At 46.5% G+C, this 21,669-nt stretch overlaps 1 protein-coding gene across 1 annotated transcript; it reads right to left on the reverse strand.

The window, feature by feature from the left end:
• Nucleotides 1–5,087: 5,087 nt before the first annotated feature.
• LOC127929821 (basic proline-rich protein-like) lies at nt 5,088–21,435 on the reverse strand (the record flags this gene model as incomplete). Its single annotated transcript, XM_052518278.1, has 6 exons — nt 5,088–5,953; nt 17,700–17,800; nt 18,110–18,457; nt 18,508–18,564; nt 19,580–20,536; nt 21,206–21,435. Coding segments are annotated over 6 exons (2,559 nt in total), but the record flags the coding sequence as incomplete, so codon positions are not given.
• Nucleotides 21,436–21,669: the final 234 nt, after the last annotated feature.

Consider the following 21,669-nt stretch of genomic DNA (forward strand, 5'->3'; position numbering starts at 1 on the left):
GATCTCTTTGGCCTGAATGCCAAGCATCACGTCTGGAGGAAACCAGGCACCGCTCATCAGCTGGCCAATTCCATCCCTACGGTGAAGCATGGTGGTGGCAGCATCATGCTCGGGATGTTTTTCAGCGGCAGGGAATGGGAGACTAGTCAGGTTCGAGGGAAAGATGAAGAGAGCAAAGGTCAGAGAGATCTTAGATCAAAACCTGCTCCAGAGCTCTCAGGGCCTCAGACTGGGTCGAAGGATCCAACAGGACAATGACCCTAAGCACACAGCCAAGACAAAGCAGGAGTGGCTTTGGGAAAAGTCTCAATGTCCTTGAGTGGCCCAGCCAGAGCCCAGACTTGAACCTGAGCGAACATCTCTGGAGAGACCTGAAAATAGCTGTGCATCGAGGCTCCCCATCCAACCTGACAGATCTTGAGAGGATCTGCAGAGAAGAATGGGAGAAACTCCCCAAATACAGGTGTGCCAAGCTTGTAGTGTCATACTCAAGAAGACTCGAGGCTGTAATCGCTGCCAAAGGTGCTTCAACAAAGTACTGAGTAAAGGTCTGAATACTTATGTAAATATGATATTTTATTTTATACATTAGCAAACATTTCTAAAAACCTATTTTTGCTTTGTCATTGTACGGTATTGTGTTTAGAATAAGGCTGTAATGTAAGGGGAAAAAGTGAATGGGTCTGCATGCTTTCCAAATGCACTGTATTTAAACGATAACTCAGTAAAATACCCTATAATGACAAAGCAAAAAAAGGTTTTTAAAGAAATGTGCCGTTTATTTATTTTTTCCAGTGTATGTTTGCACCATGTTACTGAAGGAGAATGGGTACAAAGAAATGTCTCGAGGCCCCTCTATTGGTAAGCATGCACTTTATACGTACAGTTCATGTTGTGACCAGCAGATGGCGGTGTTGTTCAACAGGATTAAGGATGATTGTTTTTCTACTGATTTACTTGTAATTATTACTTTCCCAGTGACTTCACAAAGCAATGTTAATTGAAATGTAGCATTTCACAAAAACAAACCAATATTTGTGTAAATCTATCAACTTTTTTAAATTTGACATTCATCTAAGAGGTATCAAAAATTCTACTTGCATAGCTGTTTTGGAGGATAATTTAGGGATCCCCAAATCCACCTTTCATCCGGATGGATACATCCTATTTTTTTTTCATCCAGTGCCCTTTTATTACACCAATTTCCCTTTGAATGGCAACCTATGGACAAAGGTCTGGTTGCCTGCACAGTGAAAAATTAGAATTCGTGGGAGGCTTGAAGGGAGGAGAAACCAAAGTGTAAGTTGTATCTATCCTCCCTGAAAAGAGGTCCTGACATTCACTTACTCTTTTCTCTCTTTCCAGTTTTTAGAGTCTGTTCTTTGAGCGGGGATAGAAAAGCAGTAGCAGTAGTGGTGATAGATCAGACTGCAGCACCATTGTCTCCTGGGCAGGTCACCAACCCCTAGGCTGGGAGTATGTATGTAGATGAGCCCAGGGCAGATGTCCACAAATATTTTGGGGTTTGTTGCGGGGAGTCCGCTGAACAAAAAGGGTTGTCCGTGCCTAACCCGAGGAGGTTCCTCTCCTTGGGGACTTCCTATTCTGTCTGGGTGCCAAATTCTTTCAGAGGAGAGGACCAAGCAAGGTTTTATACCATTAGGCTTGATATCAAGGAGAGTGCTGGAGTCACAGTGGGAGAATGTGTACAGATGTCCCAGCAGAGTCACAAGTTCATGACCCTGGTGTGTTGCAGGCACACCCTCGTTGCATCTCATTATCAGGCTTTGGCTATAACCCTGCGTGATATTAGTATAGGGCCTGCAGGTGTACTGTTGCCCAAATCTAATGCTCCTTTCTTGATTGGCCTGTTGGGACAGCAGTGTAATGGTACAAGCATTATAATGCATGTTCAGTGGCTGTTCATGGGTTTTGCAGGTTTACAGAATCTACAGAATATTGGTTGTAAGTAAAAATCAAGAGGAACAATGCTATTCATTCGTTAATGGACATTTTGTGTGACAGAGAGGGAAGTTACATTAGAATTAGACTCTTGCTGGCCTTCCTGTAAACTATCATAAGGTTATTGGAAACAAAGAGGGTTAATTACAAGCATTTGCCCCCAAAATCCTCCTGAAATCAGTCACTCCAAACCATCCTGGCCACTAAATCACTTTTTAGTAATAATAGTATTATCCTAGCTTTAAGCAGGATACCGTTTCAGGGATCCCTGTTAAGTGGTGTTGCCTCTATCCCTTAAGTGACACTTTATCCTCAGGTGTTTCCTGCCAGACATGAATCTGAAAGTGTTCCTGTGGCTAATGAAGAGAGCTCTTCCTTTATTTTCAAATTCCAATGCAATGACTGATGAAAAAATAAATAATTATCTTGTTTATGATGACTATTTAAAGCCTTCTGTTTATATATTACTGTAGACACCCTCAAATACACTTTGAGGTAATAAATTAAAAGACACTTAAAAAAAGTTCCAAAGGCAATGTTTTTTACTTGCAATAAAAATCTGCTTGAGCAAGTTTGCGAAATGCATTTCTGGAAAGTGTGAAAAAATGTATTTCTTGGGAACAAGTAGATTGAGGTGCTCTTGTTGCTTTTTGTCTGTGTTCTGCTCTGTCGAGGGATGGAGGAAGGGCGGGACCGAGAGAACAGACAAGCCCCAACACGAGGCTTAAAGGATTAAGTTCATTCTCACTGCCAGTCCGTTCGTCACCTAACCGATGCCCTCCACCATGCAGCCTTCTCAATGTGCTACCGTGTTTTGTGATTGGCCGATCCAGTCCACTGAACAATAATAAGAAGGATGAGTGACTCCAGAGAGGGGCTCCTGAGGAAATATCCCCGGGCTAGGAGTAGCTTCCTATTCAAACTTAGTTCAAGTTGCATCGGCCTTGTTCCCACATAGATGCACTTGGTGGCCGACATAGGTGGCATATGCGACGTTATGTTACATCTTTTCACAACCATTGCTTGATTCTAAGAGTCTTGCATGGACACTTATGGATTACCAACCAAGGAAACGTTCTGGTTGATGTCACAGACATCCATCCCAGACGGAACATTTGTTGACAATCTGAAATGTCTATGACCTTGTATAGTAGACTTTTATAGAAGATCTTTTAATTTTTTAAGATCAGCCCATTCAAGTGTTAAATCAGTGAGCAAGTTACTCTTATACACTGTAACTGTTCAAACTCTTCAGGCATCAAGTTTATCTTTGTTCCTAAAGTCTTTGTTCAGACTCCCTTTTTATTTATTTTTTAACCCCGGGTACTTGTGATACAGCCAAGCTCCATGGAGGAGCCTGATCTTGTTGAGAGTCTTTCATGTCAAATTAACCTCTTCTTCCCCATGTTTGTCCTTCGTATTATCTCCTCAGAGGTCCTCGTTGAGATGGTCAGTGGTTGGTTGATGATACACAATACAACTAGGGCCTCTGAATCCACACTACAGGACCTCCAGAACTACAACTAGGGCCTCCAGAACGACAACTAGGGCCTCCAGAACGACAACTAGGGCCCCTGAATCCACACTATAGGACCTCCAGAACTACAACTAGGGCCCCTGAATCCACACTATAGGACCTCCAGAACTACAACTAGGGCCCCTGAATCCACACTACAGGACCTCCAGAACTACAACTAGGGCCCCTGAATCCACACTACAGGACCTCCAGAACTACAACTAGGGCCCCTGAATCCACACTACAGGACCTCCAGAACTAGAATATAAGGGCCTCCAGAACTACAACTAGGGCCACTGAATCCACACTACAGGGCCTCCAGAACTACAACTCGGGCCTCTGAATCAACACTACAGGGCCTCCAGAACTACAACTAGGGCCTCTGAATCCACACTACAGGACCTCCAGAACTACAACAGAGGGTGCCCAGAACTACAATACAGGACCTCCAGAACTAAAATACACACCTCCAGAACTACAATACCCCCAGAACTACAATACAGAACCTCCAGAACTACAATACCTCCAGAACTACAATACAGGACCTCCAGAACTACAATACAGGACCTCCAGAACTACAATACAGAACCTCCAGAACTACAATACAGGACCTCCAGAACTACAATACAGGACCTCCAGAACTACAATACAGGACCTCCAGAACTACAATACAGAACCTCCAGAACTACAATACAGAACCTCCAGAACTACAAATAGGGCCTCTGAATCCACACTACAGGACCTCCAGAACTACAACTAGGGCCCCTGAATCCACACTACAGGACCTCCAGAACTACAACTAGGGCCCCTGAATCCACACTACAGGACCTCCAGAACTACAACTAGGGCCCCTGAATCCACACTACAGGACCTCCAAAACTACAACTAGTGCCCCTGAATCCACACTACAGGACCTCCAGAACTAGAATACAGGACCTCCAGAACCACAATACAGGACCTCCTGAACTAAAATACAGGACCTCCTGAACTACAATACAGGACCTCCAGAACTAAAATACAGGACCTCCTGAACTAAAATACAGGACCTCCTGAATTAAAATACAGGACCTCCTGAACTACAATACAGGACCTCCTGCACTAAAATACAGGACCTCCTGAAGTACAATACAGGACCTCCTGAACTACAATACAGGACCTCCTGAACTACAATACAGGACCTCCTGAACTACAATACAGGACCTCCTGAACTACAATACAGGACCTCCTGAACTACAATACAGGACCTTGGGAATCTCCCTGATGAGTAAACAGAGACACAGGGCTTGTCAAATCTGACTGACTAGGAGAGTGGCTCTGTGAATGGATCCCACAAGGATTAATTAAGACCATAGATAGCTGTAGGGACCAGAGAGGCTCTGTGAACTGAACTGGCCTTGGTCTCTTCATTGATGTTGCTGTCACTGAGTGCTTTGAGTTGGATGGTGACCTCACAGCCTTACATCCCTTTGAATACAGTTTAGTAGTGTCTCACACTTGAGAGGTGTCTGTCTAGCTGGTCCGATGAGAGGTGTCTGTCTTGGGAGAGATGTGCTTGAGAAGGTGAAGACACCTCCAGATTAGTGCAGAGAGAAAGATCCAGTGTCTCAGTCTATTGATGAGGCAGCAGCTCTGAGGGCTCTCTGGGTGTATTAATATAAGGCAGCAGCTCTGATGCCTTTGGGTGTAGATGAGGCAGCAGCTCTGAGGGCTCTCTGGGTGTATTGATGAGGCAGTCATGAGGGCTCATGGGTCTATTGATGAGGCAGCAGCTCTGAGGGCTCTCTGGGATGAGGCAGCAGCTCTGAGGGCTCTCTGGGTGTATTGATGAGGCAGCAGCTCTGAACTGAGCTCTCTCAGTGTATTGATGAGGCAGCAGCTCTGAGGGCTCTCTGGGTGTATTGATGAGGCAGCAGCTCTGAGGGCTCTCTGGGTGTATTGATGAGGCAGCAGCTCTGAGGGCTCTCTGGGTGTATTGATGAGGCAGCAGCTCTGAGGGCTCTCTGGGTGTATTGATGAGGCAGCAGCTCTGAGGGCTCTCTGGGTGTATTGATGAGGCAGCAGCTCTGAGGGCTCTCTGGGTGTATTGATGAGGCAGCAGCTCTGAGGGCTCTCTGGGTGTATTGATGAGGCAGCAGCTCTGAGGGCTCTCTGGGTGTATTGATGAGGCAGCAGCTCTGAGGGCTCTCTGGGTGTATTGATGAGGCCGCAGCTCTGAGGGCTCTCTGGGTGTATTGATGAGGCAGCTGCTCTGAGGGCTCTCTGAGTGTATTGATGAGGCAGCAGCTCTGAGGGCTCTCTGGGTGTATTGATGAGGCAGCAGCTCTGAGGGCTCTCTGGGTGTATTGATGAGGTAACAGCTCTGATGACTCTGGGTGTATTGACGAGGCAGCAGCTCTGAGGGCTCTGGGTGTATTGACGAGGCAGCAGCTCTGATGACTCTGGGTGTATTGACGAGGCAGCAGCTCTGAGGGTTTTCTGGAACAATAGGGAGTCATTGGGACTTTCTTCTTCTGCAGGGTATTTTGCTCATAGGAGGAATCGTTTCCTATTACTTGTCCCTTGGTTAGGCCAATTAGGGGCTGCATAGGTTGGTTACTGTAAAGCACTTTGGAACAACTGCTGTTGTTAAAAGTGTTTATAAATATATTTGATTGATAACATATTTTGTATTGTCACACATGGTAATTTAAGTAGAACATAAATTCGATTATGTGACTAGCAAAATTCATAACATTCAGCTATAGGTACACTACACTGCCAAAAGTTTGTGGACACCTGTTGGTTGAACATCTCCTTCCAAAATCATGGGTATTAATATGAAGTTGGTCTCCCCTTTGCTGCTATAACAACCTCTACTCTTCTGGGAAGGCTTTCCACTGGATGTTGGAACATTGCTGCTATAACAGCCTCTACTCTTCTGGGAAGGCTTTCCACTAGATGTTGGAACATTGCTGCTATAACAGCCTCCACTCTTCTGGGAAGGCTTTCCACTAGATGTTGGAACATTGCTGCTATAACAGCCTCCACTCTTCTGGGAAGGCTTTCCACTAGATGTTGGCACATTGCTGCTATAACAGCCTCCACTCTTCTGGGAAGGCTTCCCACTAGATGTTGGAACATTGCTGCTATAACAGCCTCCACTCTTCTGGGAAGGCTTCCCACTAGATGTTGGAACATTGCTGCTATAACAGCCTCCACTACACTGGGAAGGCTTCCCACTAGATGTTGGAACATTGCTGCTATAACAGCCTCCACTACACTGGGAAGGCTTTCCACTAGATGTTGAAACATTTCTGAGATTCATCCACAATAACATTGGTGAGGTCGGGCACTGATGTTGGACGATTAGGCCCGGCTAATTTCCCTTCACGGGAACTAAGAGGCCCGAACCATGAAAAACAGCCCCAGACCATTATTCCTCCTCCATCAAACTTCACAGTTGGCACTATGCATTCTGGGAGGTAGTATTCTCCTGACAACCCAGAATCGTCCGTCAGACTGCCAGATGGTGATTAATCACTCCAGAAAATGCCTTTCCACTGCTTCAGAGTCCAATGGTGGTCAGTTTTACACCATTCCAGCCATTGCTTCCAGAGGCAGTTTGGAACTCGGTAGTGAGTGTTGCAACCGAGGACAGACGGTTGTTACGCACTACGTGCTTCAGCACTCGGCGGTCCTGTTCTGTGAGCTTGTTTCCACTTCACAATAACAGCACTTACAGTTGACCGGGGCAGCTCCAGCAGGGCAGGAATTTGACGAACTGACTTGTTGGAAAGGTGGTGTCCTATGATGGTGCCACGTTGAAAGTCACTGAGCTCTTCAGTACGGGCCAGTCTACTGCCAATGTTTGTCTATGGAGATTGCAAGGCTGTGTGCTCAATTTTATACACCTGTCAGCAACGGGTGTGGCTGAAATTGCCCAAATCCATTCATTTGAAGGGGTGTCACATACTTTTGTATATATAGTGTATATGGTTTAAGTTCATACTGGAGAAAAACAAACATCATCAGCCTCACACGCAGAAAAGCTCAGTAGTTCATTTAATGCAAGTGGCTACCCTGTTTTGGTAACACAAATGATTCTCCTTATTCCTAAAATCTCTGACAAAACATGGTACATACAAACTTTGATACTCACCCATGTAGACTAATCTGGAAATATTAACCCCAGCCTCCCCGTGGGATAATTAGCGAAGAATAATTGGTCGCTAATTTGTTTAGTGCAAAAGGAGAGGCCTACTAACACAAACAATTGCATTACAGTTAGCGGCCCCAATTATCTGAAACAACCCGGGATTTTGTTGTTCAGCATAGAGTTATGCAAATCTGTGCTGTGAGTTGCATTGTTGCACACATACATGCCTGGAGAGGCCTGGCTGGACTAGCCTGTAAACACCCTACCTGCATTCTTCTCCTGCCCCACATGTCCCCCAGCACCAGATCACTACATAAAGCCTAGGTTAAAGGGAATAATCCCATGGAAGACCTCGCTTTGTCACCTCACTTCTCTGAAACAGAGAGGGGGGACGGAGGGATAGAGGGGGAGAGGGGACCAAGAATAAGTAAATGCAGCTCCAAATGAAATCCACAACACTGAATGGACCTTTGACCTCTGGTTTCAAATGGAGAAGAGAGAGAGGAGAGAAGGAAACACTTTATAACTAGACTGAAACTCCTTACAGAACCAATCAGCCCCTCTTTTAGGCTTTCTAACTCTAGACTGAAACCCCAAACAGAAGCAATCAGCTACTCTTTTAGGCTTTATAACTCTAGACTGAAACCCCAAACAGAACCAATCAGCCCCTCTTTTAGGCTTTCTAACTCTAGACTGAAACCCCAAACAGAACCAATCAGCTACTCTTTTTAGGCTTTATAACTCTAGTCTGAAACCCCAAACAGAACCAAGCAGCTACTCTTTTAGGCTCTCTAACTCTAGACTGAAACCCCAAACAGAAGCAATCAGCCCCTCTTTTAGGCTTTATAACTCTAGACTGAAACCCCAAACAGAACCAATCAGCCCCTCTTTTAGGCTTTATAACTCTAGACTGAAACCCCAAACAGAACCAATCAGCTACTCTTTTTAGGCTTTATAACTCTGGTTCTGGGGTTTCAGACTAGAGTTCTAAAGCCTAAAGGAGTAGCGGATTGGTTCTGTTTGGGGTTTCAGTCTAATCAGCTACTCCTTTGGGCTTTATAACTCTATAGTCTGAAACCTCCACTAAAGGGCCCAGAGTGTTGTATTGCTAACTGTTCCTCTCTCTTCTCTTCCTCCGTACATTAATCTTCCCCCCCCGTTTGAGTCCGCGTCCTCCTCACCGGCTCCCCCTATTGTCACGCTCCTCATTGTAATGTGAGCCTCACTTCATCTCTATGCAACGGCAGGCAAGACTGTCTTCTCCTCTCCTTTTTCTCCCCTCCTCTCTTAATTGCCTGAGCTCAGACCACCAGTATGCTTCTCCTGCAGATGTCTCGACCCTTAATTTGCGTAGAGAGCACAATCAGACCCATCTGCTCTAGTTTTTCCTTTCTCCACTCCTACCTCCCTCCCTCCCTCCTTCCCTCCACCCTCCCTCCCTCCCTCTATCCACCACCCTCCCTCCCTCTATCCCTTCACCCTCCCTCTCTCTATCCCTCCTCCCTCCCTTCCCCCCAAAATCACCTCTGCACCCCCTCCCTAAATCTCCACAGTAAGCCCCTCGCCCCAACACCGAAAAAGCCACAACTCCTACTCCTCCCAATGAAAACCTTGTCAGTGGTGTGGGGATTGAAAGCCTATCAAAAAGCTATAGAAGAGTAGTTCTGTGTTGAAGGGCATAATCAGAGGGTGGGTGTGAGACCAAGACCCCCTGCTAGCTTTAGGCTCTGTCAGGGGTGGGGGGGGGGGGGGGAAGAGGCCCAGGCCAGATAAACAGGGACAGATGGAGGGACTTTGGAAGGGAGGAATAATCAACGCTATGCACCGTGCACGATAAAGGTGCTGCGTGATGCCGCTGTTTATACAAAACAACATAAAATACATGGCTGTGAAACAGTGGATGCTCCTCAGAGGAGGAAGGGAAGGGCCATCCTCCATAGTGAATTTCATTTAAAAAACTAAAAATAATGAAACATTAAAGTTGTCTTTTTTTTAGATAAAACTATACTAAATATATTTACATCACCAAATATTTAAAACACTCTGTTTTGCAATGAATATCTACAGTAGCCTCAACATCACTCCGTAAGGTAGCACCATAGTGTAGCTGGAGGACAGCTAGCATCCGTCCTCCTCTGGGTACATTGACTTCAATATAAAACCTAGGAGGCTCATGGTTCTCACCCTCTTCCATAGACTTACACAGTAATTATGACAACTTACGGAGGACGTTCTCCAACCTATCAGAGCTCTTGTGGCATGAACTGAAATGTAGTCCACCCAATCAAAGGATCAGAGAATGAATCTAGTACTGAAAGCATAAATTACAGCCTACTCAAACAGAGAGGGATGCTATGTTAGTTAGCTGGCTATGGCTATCAAACAGAGAGGGATGCTATGTTAGCTAGCTGGCTATGGCTATCAAACAGAGAGGGATGCTATGTTAGCTAGCTGGCTATGGCTATCAAACAGAGAGGGATGCTATGTTAGCTAGCTGGCTATGGCTATCCATCAGAGAGGGATGCTATGTTAGCTAGCTGGCTATGGCTATCCAACAGAGAGGGATGCTATGTTAGCTAGCTGGCTATGGCTATCCAACAGAGAGGGATGCTATGTTAGCTAGCTGGCTATGGCTATCTAACACTGGAACTCTTCGAAGTCCATGTGGTTTTCTTCATTTATTGTCATCGGGGCCCACGGGTGTAACTGCTAAACTGCTTGCTGCTGACTGGACACTGTACTGCATGATTGTAGCAGGTTTTACTAAGGCGTTAGTTCCAGTAACTATGGTGATTGTCTATGAATGTAGGCTGTGTGTAGCAGTTAGTGGTCGCGATATGAAGGTTTGGCTTGGAAAGGTTTTTTCGCCTGGTCACAGACATCTGATGTGAGGGGCACTGAAGTCCACAAGCGAAGGGGAAAGGTGAGAGGAAGAGAATGCGTAGGTAGTTGCGAGAAGGAATTACATAATGAACTGTTAGTATGTGGCTGCTATGAAAGTGATCAGGGGTGTATTGATTTAGCCGATTCTGTTGAAAAATGTTTCTTAAACGGAATGAAACGGGGATAAACATATTTGAGTTTGTCCAATAGAACTACAATACAGGACCTCCAGAACTAAAATACACACCTCCAGAACTACCTGAGTGGGTTGATTCACTGTTGTGGTCATCCTGTCTGGGTTGGCGCCCCCCCCTTGGGTTGTGCCGTGGCGGAGATCTTTGTGGGCTATACTCAGCCTTGTCTCAGGATGGTTAGTTGGTGGTTGAAGATATCCCTCTAGTGGTGTGGGGGCTGTGCTTTGGCAAAGTGGGTGGGGTTATATCCTTCCTGTTTGGCCCTGTCCGGGGGTGTCCTCGGATGGGGCCACATTGTCTCCTGACCCCTCCTGTCTCAGCCTCCAGTATTTATGCTGCAGTAGTTTGTGTCGGGGGGCTAGGGTCAGTTTGTTATATCTGGAGTACTTTTCCTGTCCTATTCGGTGTCCTGTGTGAATCTAAGTGTGCGTTCTCTAATTCTCTCCTTCTTTCTTTCTCTCTCTCGGAGGACCTGAGCCCTAGGACCATGCCCCAGGACTACCTGACATGATGGCTCCTTGCTGTCCCCAGTTCACCTGGCCATGCTGCTGCTCCAGTTTCAACTGACCTGAGCCCTAGGACCATGCCCCAGGACTACCTGACATGATGACTCCTTGCTGTCCCCAGTCCACCTGGCCATGCTGCTGCTCCAGTTTCAACTGTTCTGCCTTACTATTATTTGACCATGCTGGTCATTTATGAACATTTGAACATCTTGGCCATGTTCTGTTATAATCTCCACCCGGCACAGCCAGAGGAGGACTGGCCACCCCACATATGCTCTCTCTAATTCTCTCTTTCTTTCTCTCTCTCGGAGGACCTGAGCCCAAGGACCGTGCCCCAGGACGACCTGACATGATGACTCCTTGCTGTCCCCAGTCCACCTGACTGTGCTGCTGCTCCAGTTTCAACTGTTCTGCCTTGTTATTATTCGACCACGCTGGTCATTTATGAACATTTGAACATCTTGGCCATGTTCTGTTATAATCTCCACCCGGCACAGCCAGAAGAGGACTGGCCACCCCACATAGCCTGGTTCCTCTCTAGGTTTCTTCCTAGGTTTTGGCCTTTCTAGGGAGTTTTTTCCACCGTGCTTCTACACCTGCATTGCTTGCTGTTTGGGGTTTTAGGCTCGGTTTCTGTACAGCACTTTGAGATATCAGCTGATGTACGAAGGGCTATATAAATAAAATTTGATTTGAACTACAATACCCCCCAGAACTACAATACAGAACCTCCAGAACTACAATACCTCCAGAACTACAATACAGGACCTCCAGAACTAAAATATAGAACCTCCAGAACTACAATACAGGACCTCCAGAACTAAAATATAGAACCTCCAGAACTACAATACAGGACCTCCAGAACTACAATACAGAACCTCCAGAACTACAATACAGAACCTCCAGAACTACAATACCTCCAGAACTACAATACAGGACCTCCAGAACTAAAATATAGAACCTCCAGAACTACAATACAGGACCTCCAGAACTACAATACAGGACCTCCCGAACTACAATACAGAACAATAGTAAATAGAAACTTGTTTGCAACTGTTGTACCAATGAATACACCCTAAATCATCTAGATGTAGGCAAGAGTGTGCAAGGCTGTATTAAATGTGTCACTGTCTGTCACCTTGGGTGTGTTCGCAAAAGTAATTGCCAGAGTGCGGCCATAATGTGCTCTCTTGTCAGACTGTCCGTGTCCGTGTCTCTTTTGGTGTTCAGTGAGGTTGATCAAGTGTTCTGACCTCACAACTTTAGTCAAGCACCCAAGCTAATTGGCTAAAATTGTCTATCTACATCCAGAAACAAACGAGAGAACACCTCACTCTGACCATTGTACTCACCCTAGCAGAGCTGCTTAGGCTAATTTCACGTTATCCAGAGCGTTAGTGACTGTAATTGTGCTGCTGACAATACGTTTTTTTTTTGTTGCCAAAGTTTACTGACATCTGTCATATTCATAAATTCATCAGTTATTCTGCTCTCTGGTACTCAGACGAGAGTGCTCTGAAATCGGAGTAGATAGACAGAGTGAATTTTTCTCTCGAGCAATGCACCAACGTTGTAAACTGTCTTTCATGAGCTAGGTAGTAGCAACCTCGTGGTTTGGATAGGGAACATTCTAGTATCATGGTGTAGCCTAAACCTATCCATGTTACACTGAACTGGGCGAATGGAATATGAATGACAGTCATCCAATATGCTGTAATAGAAATAAGGCCAAGCTCATTTAAAAAATAACAAAAAAACTCGCCCTCCCTCATCTTAAACGCCACTGCTTGAAACAAGTGACACTTGGCCAAAGGATTCCGTGGAACCTCCCCTGCATGTGGTCTTCGGCTTGTGTCTATGACAACTACACAGACAACTACAAACTACAGACTAGATCAAGCCCATATACAGCAGAATGGTCTGTCTTTTCTTTTCAAAACTGGTTGAATGGCTATTTTCACCTATAGGCACCTGCAGCTTACCACAGGTGATATACATTACACAATAAATGACAATCATTACATCCAAACAAATTAATTAGGGTTTACAATAATTTAGTTCCGGGCCATTTTCGAGACGTTGAAGTGAAAAATTATAATTTCAGTTAACATTTTTCGAATGCGTTTGGGTCCTGTGCAGTAAATAAACACAAACACAGGTATAAACTAGACCAAACCTTTTTTTTTAAACAATTTATATTATTTGAAGAAGAAATAGTGACTCATGCAAAGTGCCAATGCATTGAACCACATCTGAACCATTCTTTTCCTATTTCGACCACTATCTGAAAAAAATATATATACATTCTCAAGTAAAACACTCTATCTAATTTTATTGGTCACAAACACATATTTAGTAGATGTTATTGCAGGTGTAGCAAAATGCTTGTGTTCCTAGCGCCAACAGTGCAGTAGTATGTTACAATTAACAACAATACACACAAATCTAAAAGTAAAATAATGGAATTAAGAAATATATAAATATTAGAAAGAGCAATGTTGGAGTGGCATTGACTAAAATACAGAAGTATAGAATACAGTAAATACATATGACATGAGTAAAGCAGTAGGTAAAGAACATTAAAGTGACTAGTTAGTAAATACAGTAGAATAGAATACAGTATATACACATGACATGAGTAAAGCAGTATGTAAACATTATTAAAGTGACTAGTTAGTAAATACAGTACAATACAGTATATACATATGAGATGAGTAAAGCAGTACATTAAAGTGACTAGTGTTTCATTATTAAAGTGGCCAGTGATTCCATGTCTATGTATATAGGGCAGCAGCCTCTACTAAGGTGCAGGGTTGAGTAACTGGGTGATAGCCAGTAAGTGATGGCTATTTAACAGTCTGATGGTCTTGAGATAGAAGCTGACTGAGTGGATTGATGCCCCCCAAAAAAAGTGTTCATAATTACACACAAAAATAGCCCCCAAAAAGTCTGGATCGTGATTGATGAGTTCGACCAACATTTGCATCAGTTTTTTTTTTTTTACTCCAGATCTGAAATGATTGATGGTGTATTGAGATGGGACAGAATCCTATGAGTTGCTCTTAACTTGGAGTAGCTGCTTTGATTCTATCACTCACGGCACTCTCTGTTTTTATGCCTTTGTCTATCGTCCCAAAGTGGTGCAATGAGATGAGTGAATCCAGTGTTCCTCTCGCGAGCCGTTATTGTCCACGTTACAATGAGCGTTCATCTTTGTTGATGTGGGAATTTATCATCTACGCTTGCTGGTTTGACTGTCCAACAAAGACTAGTTTTAAAAAGATAAATAGGACACAAATAATAACCAATAACCTTGACATCTGGTTTGTCTTTTGTGATGTTGTGTTGATTCTGTCTTCTGTTCTAATGAGCTGATGGCATAAACAACTTTGTTGCTCACATGATATGAACTGAAATATAAATAATCACATGCTGCAGTTTTGCTTGAATCCACCCACAACGTGTGAGGGCCTCTATTGCTAGCTACATACACCTGTTGTAGACTCAATCACAATTGGTAACACCTACGTTTGGTTACATACCTATGTCACTACACAAATAAAATAAAATAAAATGTATTTATATAACCCTTCGTACATCAGCTGATATCTCAAAGTGCTGTACAGAAACCCAGCCTAAAACCCCAAACAGCAAGCAATGCAGGTGTAGAAGCACATGTGTTCCATTTGGAATGAATGCTTCAACCTTGAGCAAATTCTCTGCTGCTCTGAAGGGAACTAACCGTCGCATGACTGCATTGGCAAAGAATTCAAAATGGCAGTCTTGTTGTAACATCCAATAATCACCATCTAATGCTATGTTGGGACCCAACAGTCTGATAATCACTATCTAATGTTATGTTGGGACCCAAAAGTCTGATAATCACTATCTAATGCTATGCTGGGACCCAACAGTCTGATAATCACTATCTAATGCTATGTTGGGACCCAACAGTCTGATAATCACCATCTAATGCTATGCTGGGACCCAACAGTCTGATAATCACCATCTAATGCTATGCTGGGACCCAACAGTCTGATAATCACCATCTAATGCTATGTTGGGACCCAACAGTCTGATAATCACCATCTAATGCTATGTTGGGACCCAACAGTCTGATAATCACCATCTAATGCTATGTTGGGACCCAACAGTCTGATAATCTGCTATGTTGGGACCCAACAGTCTAATAATCACCATCTAATGCTATGTTGGGACCCAACAGTCTGATAATCACCAGCTAATGCTATGTTGGGACCCAACAGTCTAATAATCACCATCTAATGCTATGTTGGGACCCAACAGTCTGATAATCACCAGCTAATGCTATGTTGGGACCCAACAGTCTGATAATCACCATCTAATGCTATGTTGGGACCCAACAGTCTGATAATCTGCTATGTTGGGACCCAACAGTCTAATAATCACCATCTAATGCTATGCTGGGACCCAACAGTCTGATAATCACTATCTAATGCTATGCTGGGACCCAACAGTCTGATAATCACCAGCTAATGCTATGTTGGGACCCTGCATATCAGAGATCAACTTCTACTGATTCTATAGACTGTTGAAAACCTCAAACCCAATTTCTGCAAATGTATCTTCTCCCTTCTTTACACTGAACAGTCGGATGCATTTGGGCTGTATCTGCTGGGATGGCCAGTGAAAGGGTATTGTCCGGGTCTGCTGGGCCTGTTAGCTATGGGGGCCTCTCCTGTCACTCAAAAGGATGGAGGAGACCAGGGACCACATAGAGACTAGGCCCCACTGGGGCCGTACCTTGCACCCCTACACCGCCTCGTTACCCCGTCTGTCTGTCTGTTGCACTGAGCGTAGCATTGGAGAAGAAGAAGAGGATGGCGTTCCCCTTCAGCCCACGGTCATGGTCTCCTCTCATTCAATGACAGTTTGTTCTCAATTAGATAGCTTTGTAAAAATGTAAAGCCTTTTTAAGAGAATTCTCCACCACCGTCTGGGAAAGGCTTTATATTATATATTTATATTATTTCTATTTATATTATATAATATTTATAAGGCTTTATATTATCTAAAAGATGGCACCCTACGCCATCATACCGATGTTTCACTTTTCTCCTCTCCTCGACTGTCTTTCTATTCTCATCTAAACTTCTCAATGACTTGCTTGAGTGGTTAAGTAGAAACTAACTAGCTTAGAAATCTCCCTAGATATCGAAAATCTTATTTAGCCTATATGGCCTATCGCCTACCGGCACAGATTCATCTAAATGTCACTATGTCCATACAATGCAAAACTTCTTACATCATGAGAGTACAACTGGTTAAACACAGCAGTAGTGATGCATTAAGCAGACAGCAGATGGCACTGTGTTGTAGGTCTTACAAATGTCTTGGCTCACAAGTTGTGGACAGTCCATGCTTCTCCATTGTAGGCATAACCCTCTCTGAGTACATTTTTAAGATTATATATTGTCCCCAACATGATTGCCACATTACATTTTTTTTTGTGTGTTTTTTTGCATTCGTTAGTAATGATGCACCGATTTCTAATTGTGAGGTAAAAATCTGAATAAAATATATAGATGACTGGACACCAATTGGTATGCAAAAGTATTTGTCAAAGTGATCTGTTCTCTGAATACTAAGGAACCGTAATAGGCTACAAATCGAGATTGATTTAAAAAAATATCCATCATTCCTTATCAGCATCTTCAAGTATTTTCAAGTGGGGTCCTGCATTTCACAGATATGTCATTTCACTAAACCAATTCTGCCTTCAGAAGAAACAATTCTCCCCAAAAAACTGGTTCAATTCAGGCTACTCTATTATCATAATCTCTTAAAAGTTGTCCTTTCAAAGGGCCTGTGGTGTGAGGGTAAGTGTGACGTGCTTTGGTCCGCCACCACTCCTTGGCCTCTCTTGGCCTCTCGTGCCTAACAGGGGAGTAGTGTGGGTGGCTGGGTATAGGTGAGGGTGGTGCATAGCTAATAGGCACAGAGGGGACCAAACCAAGGGGGGGATCGAACCAAGGGGGGGATCGACCACGGTCGGTCGGTCGGTCGGTCGCGTTCTCTTCTCCTGTTCTCAGAGGGAGCCCCCCACAGAGCCTGCTTCACTGTAAAGCACCGCCTTTTGTTGTCCATTTGTTTACCTTGCTTCCTCAAGTCCCCAGCGGCAGGACAATGACGCCTACAGCAACAGCTCATTCAATGCTCCTTCGGCTCCTTTATCCTCGGCCTCTGAACACTGGTTACCTCAGAGCCTCAGAAGAGTGAGTGATTAAGAACCCAACAGGCTATCTTACAGCTCACAGGCACAAAGGCACTCCACTTATCCAATAAAAAAAAGTGCTCCACACCAACTGACGTCCGTCAAACTGATGGTTCTGGTGAATTTGGCCAATGTGGCTAGTTCCCAAAGTTTGTTGTTATCCCGACTGAAAGAAGAGGTACCTTGTATGATGTTGTTTCTGTTGTTGTTGGTGGTGGAGGTGGGGGAGGTGGTAGTAGTAGAGGTGGTGGAAGTATAGGTGGTAGTGGTAGTGGTAGTGGTGGTGGAGGTGGTGGTGGAGGTGGTAGTGGTGTAGGTGGTAGTGGTAGTGGAGGTGGAGGTGGAGGTGGTAGTGGAGTTGGAGGTGGTAGTGGAGGTGGTAGTGGTAGTGGTAGTAGTGGAGGTGGTACTGGTAGTGGAGGTGGTAGTGGTAGTGGTAGTAGTGGAGGTGGTAGTGGTAGTGGAGGTGGTAGTAGTGGAGGTGGTAGTGGTAGTAGTGGAGGTGGTAGTGGAGGTGGTAGTGGTAGTAGTGGAGGTGGTAGTGGTAGTAGTGGAGGGGGTAGTGGTAGTGGAGGTGGTAGTGGAGATGGTAGTGGTAGTGGAGGTGGTAGTAGTGGAGGTGGCAGTGGAGGTGGTAGTGGTAGTGGAGATGGTAGTAGTGGAGGTGGTGGAGGTGGTAGTGGTGGTGGAGGTGGTGGTAGTGGTAGTGGTAGTGGAGGTGGTAGTAGTGGAGGTGGTAGTGGTAGTAGTGGAGGTGGTAGTGGTAGTGGAGGTGGTAGTAGTAGTAGTGGAGGTGGTGGAGGTGGTAGTAGTGGAGATGGCAGTGGAGGTGGTAGTGGTAGTGGAGATGGTAGTAGTGGAGGTGGTGGAGGTGGTAGTGGTGGTGGAGGTGGTGGTGGTGGTGGAGGTGGTAGTAGTGGAGGTGGTAGTGGTGGTGGTAGTGGTAGTAGTGGAGGTGGTGGTGGTAGTGGTAGTAGTGGAGGTGGTGGAGGTGGTAGTGGAGGTGGTAGTAGTGGAGGTGGCAGTGAGGTGGTAGTGGTAGTGGAGGTGGTAGTAGTGGAGGTGGTGGAGGTGGTAGTGGTGGTGGAGGTGGTGGTGGTGGTGGTGGAGGTGGTAGTAGTGGAGGTGGTAGTGGTAGTAGTGGAGGTGGTAGTGCTAGTGGAGTTGGTAGTGGAGGTGGTAGTGGAGGTGGTAGTGGTAGTGGAGGTGGTAGTGGTAGTGGGGGTGGTAGTGGAGGTGGTAGTGGCGGTGGTAGTGGGTGGTAGTGGAGGTGGTAGTGGTAGTGGAGGTGGTAGTGGTAGTGGAGGTGGTAGTGGCGGTGGTAGTGGAGGAGGTAGTGGAGGTGGTAGTGGAGGTGGTAGTGGTAGTAGTGGAGGTGGTAGTGGAGGTGGTAGTGGAGATGGTAGTGGAGTTGGTAGTGGAGATGGTAGTGGAGGTGGTAGTGGTAGTAGTGGAGGTGGTAGTGGAGGTGGTAGTGGAGGTGGTAGTGCTAGTAGTGGAGGAGGTAGTGGAGGTGGTAGTGGTACTAGTGGAGGTGGTAGTGGAGGTGGTAGTGGTAGTGGAGGTGGTAGTGGAGGTGGTAGTGGTAGTGGAGTTGGTAGTGGTAGTGGAGGTGGTAATGGTAGTGGTAGTGGAGGTGGTAGTGGAGGTGGTAGTGGAGGTGGTAGTGGTAGTGGAGGTGGTAGTGGAGGTGGTAGTGGTAGTGGAGGTGGTAGTGGTGGTGGTAGTGGAGGTGGTAGTGGAGGTGGTAGTGGAGGTGGTAGTGGTAGTGGAGGTGGTAGTGGAGGTGGTAGTGGTAGTGGAGGTGGTAGTGGAAGTGGTAGTGGTAGTGGAGGTGGTAGTGGAGGTGGTAGTGGTAGTGGTAGTGGAGGTGGTAGTGGTAGTGGAGGTGGTAGTGGAGGTGGTGGTAGTGGTAGTGGAGGTGGTAGTGGAGGTAGTAGTGGTAGTGGAGGTGGTAGTGGAGGTGGTAGTGGAGGTGGTGGTAGTGGTAGTGGAGGTGGTAGTGGTAGTGGAGGTGGTAGTGGAGGTGGTAGTGGAGATGGTAGTGGTAGTGGAGGTGGTAGTGGAGGTGGTTGTTGTAGTGGAGGTGGTAGTGGAGATGGTAGTGGAGGTGGTAGTGGAGTTGGTAGTGGAGGTGGTAGTGGAGGTGGTAGTGGAGGTGGTAGTGGTAGTGGAGGTGGTAGTGGAGGTGGTAGTGGTAGTGGAGGTGGTAGTGGTAGTGGAGGTGGTAGTGGTAGTGGAGGTGGTAGTGGAGGTGGTAGTGGTAGTGGAGGTGGTAGTGGAGGTGGTAGTGGTAGTGGTAGTGGAGGTGGTAGTGGAGGTGGTAGTGGAGGTGGTAGTGGAGGTGGTAGTGGAGGTGGTAGTGGAGGTGGTAGTGGTAGTGGAGGTGGTAGTGGAGGTGGTAGTGGTAGTGGAGGTGGTAGTGGAGGTGGTAGTGGAGGTGGAGGTGGTAGTGGAGGTGGTAGTGGAGATGGTTGTGGTAGTGGAGGTGGTAGTGGTAGTGGAGGTGGTAGTGGAGTTGGTAGTTGTAGTGGAGGTGGTAGTGGTAGTGGTAGTGGAGGTGGTAGTGGAGGTGGTAGTGGAGGTGGTAGTGGTAGTGGAGGTGGTGGTGGAGGTGGTAGTGGAGGTGGTTGTGGTAGTGGAGGTGGTAGTGGAGATGGTAGTGGAGGTGGTAGTGGAGTTGGTAGTGGAGGTGGTAGTGGAGGTGGTAGTGGAGGTGGTAGTGGAGGTGGTAGTGGTAGTGGTGGTGGTAGTGGTAGTGGTAGTGGAGGTGGTAGTGGTAGTGGAGGTGGTAGTGGTAGTGGTAGTGGAGGTGGTAGTGGAGGTGGTAGTGGAGGTGGTTGTGGTAGTGGAGGTGGTAGTGGAGATGGTAGTGGAGGTGGTAGTGGAGTTGGTAGTGGAGGTGGTAGTGGAGGTGGTAGTGGAGGTGGTAGTGGTAGTGGAGGTGGTAGTGGAGGTGGTAGTGGTAGTGGAGGTGGTAGTGGAGGTGGTAGTGGAGGTGGAGGTGGTAGTGGAGGTGGTAGTGGAGGTGGTGGTGGTGGTGGAGGTGGTAGTGGAGGTGGTAGTGGTAGTGGAGGTGGTAGTGGAGTTGGTAGTGGTAGTGGAGGTGGTAGTGGTAGTGGTAGTGGAGGTGGTAGTGGAGGTGGTAGTGGAGGTGGTAGTGGTAGTGGAGGTGGTAGTGGAGGTGGTAGTGGTAGTGGAGGTGGTAGTGGAGGTGGTAGTGGAAGTGGTAGTGGTAGTGGAGGTGGTAGTGGAGGTGGTAGTAGTAGTGGTAGTGGAGGTGGTAGTGGTAGTGGAGGTGGTAGTGGAGGTGGTGGTAGTGGTAGTGGAGGTGGTAGTGGAGGTGGTGGTAGTGGAGGTGGTAGTGGAGGTGGTAGTGGTAGTGGAGGTGGTAGTGGTAGTGGAGGTGGTAGTGGAGATGGTGGTAGTGGTAGTGGAGGTGGTAGCTGTAGTGGAGGTGGTAGTGGAGATGGTAGTGGTAGTGGTAGTGGAGGTGGTAGTGGAGGTGGTAGTGGAGGTGGTGGTAGTGGAGGTGGTAGTGGAGGTGGTAGTGGAGGTGGTAGTGGTAGTGGAGGTGGTAGTGGTAGTGGAGGTGGTAGTGGTAGTGGAGGTGGTAGTGGAGGTGGTAGTGGTAGTGGAGGTGGTAGTGGTAGTGGTAGTGGTAGTGGAGGTGGTAGTGGAGGTGGTAGTGGAGGTGGTAGTGGTAGTGGAGGTGGTAGTGGAGTTGGTTGTGGTAGTGGAGGTGGTAGTGGAGATGGTAGTGGAGGTGGTAGTGGAGGTGGTAGTGGAGGTGGTAGTGGTAGTGGAGGTGGTAGTGGAGGTGGTGGTGGTAGTGGAGGTGGTAGTGGTGGTGGTGGTGGTAGTGGAGGTGGTAGTGGAGGTGGTAGTGGAGTTGGTAGTGGTAGTGGAGGTGGTAGTGGTAGTGGTAGTGGAGGTGGTAGTGGAGGTGGTAGTGGAGGTGGTAGTGGTAGTGGAGGTGGTAGTGGAGGTGGTAGTGGTAGTGGTAGTGGAGGTGGTAGTGGAGGTGGTAGTGGTAGTGGAGGTGGTAGTAGTGGAGGTGGTAGTGGAGGTGGTAGTGGTAGTAGTGGAGTGGTAGTGGTAGTAGTGGAGGGGTAGTGGTAGTGGAGGTGGTAGTGGAGATGGTAGTGGTAGTGGAGGTGGTAGTAGTGGAGGTGGCAGTGGAGGTGGTAGTGGTAGTGGAGATGGTAGTAGTGGAGGTG

The sequence above is a fragment of the Oncorhynchus keta genome, chromosome 4, assembly GCF_023373465.1.
Source record: "Oncorhynchus keta strain PuntledgeMale-10-30-2019 chromosome 4, Oket_V2, whole genome shotgun sequence".
NCBI lineage: Eukaryota > Metazoa > Chordata > Actinopteri > Salmoniformes > Salmonidae > Oncorhynchus > Oncorhynchus keta.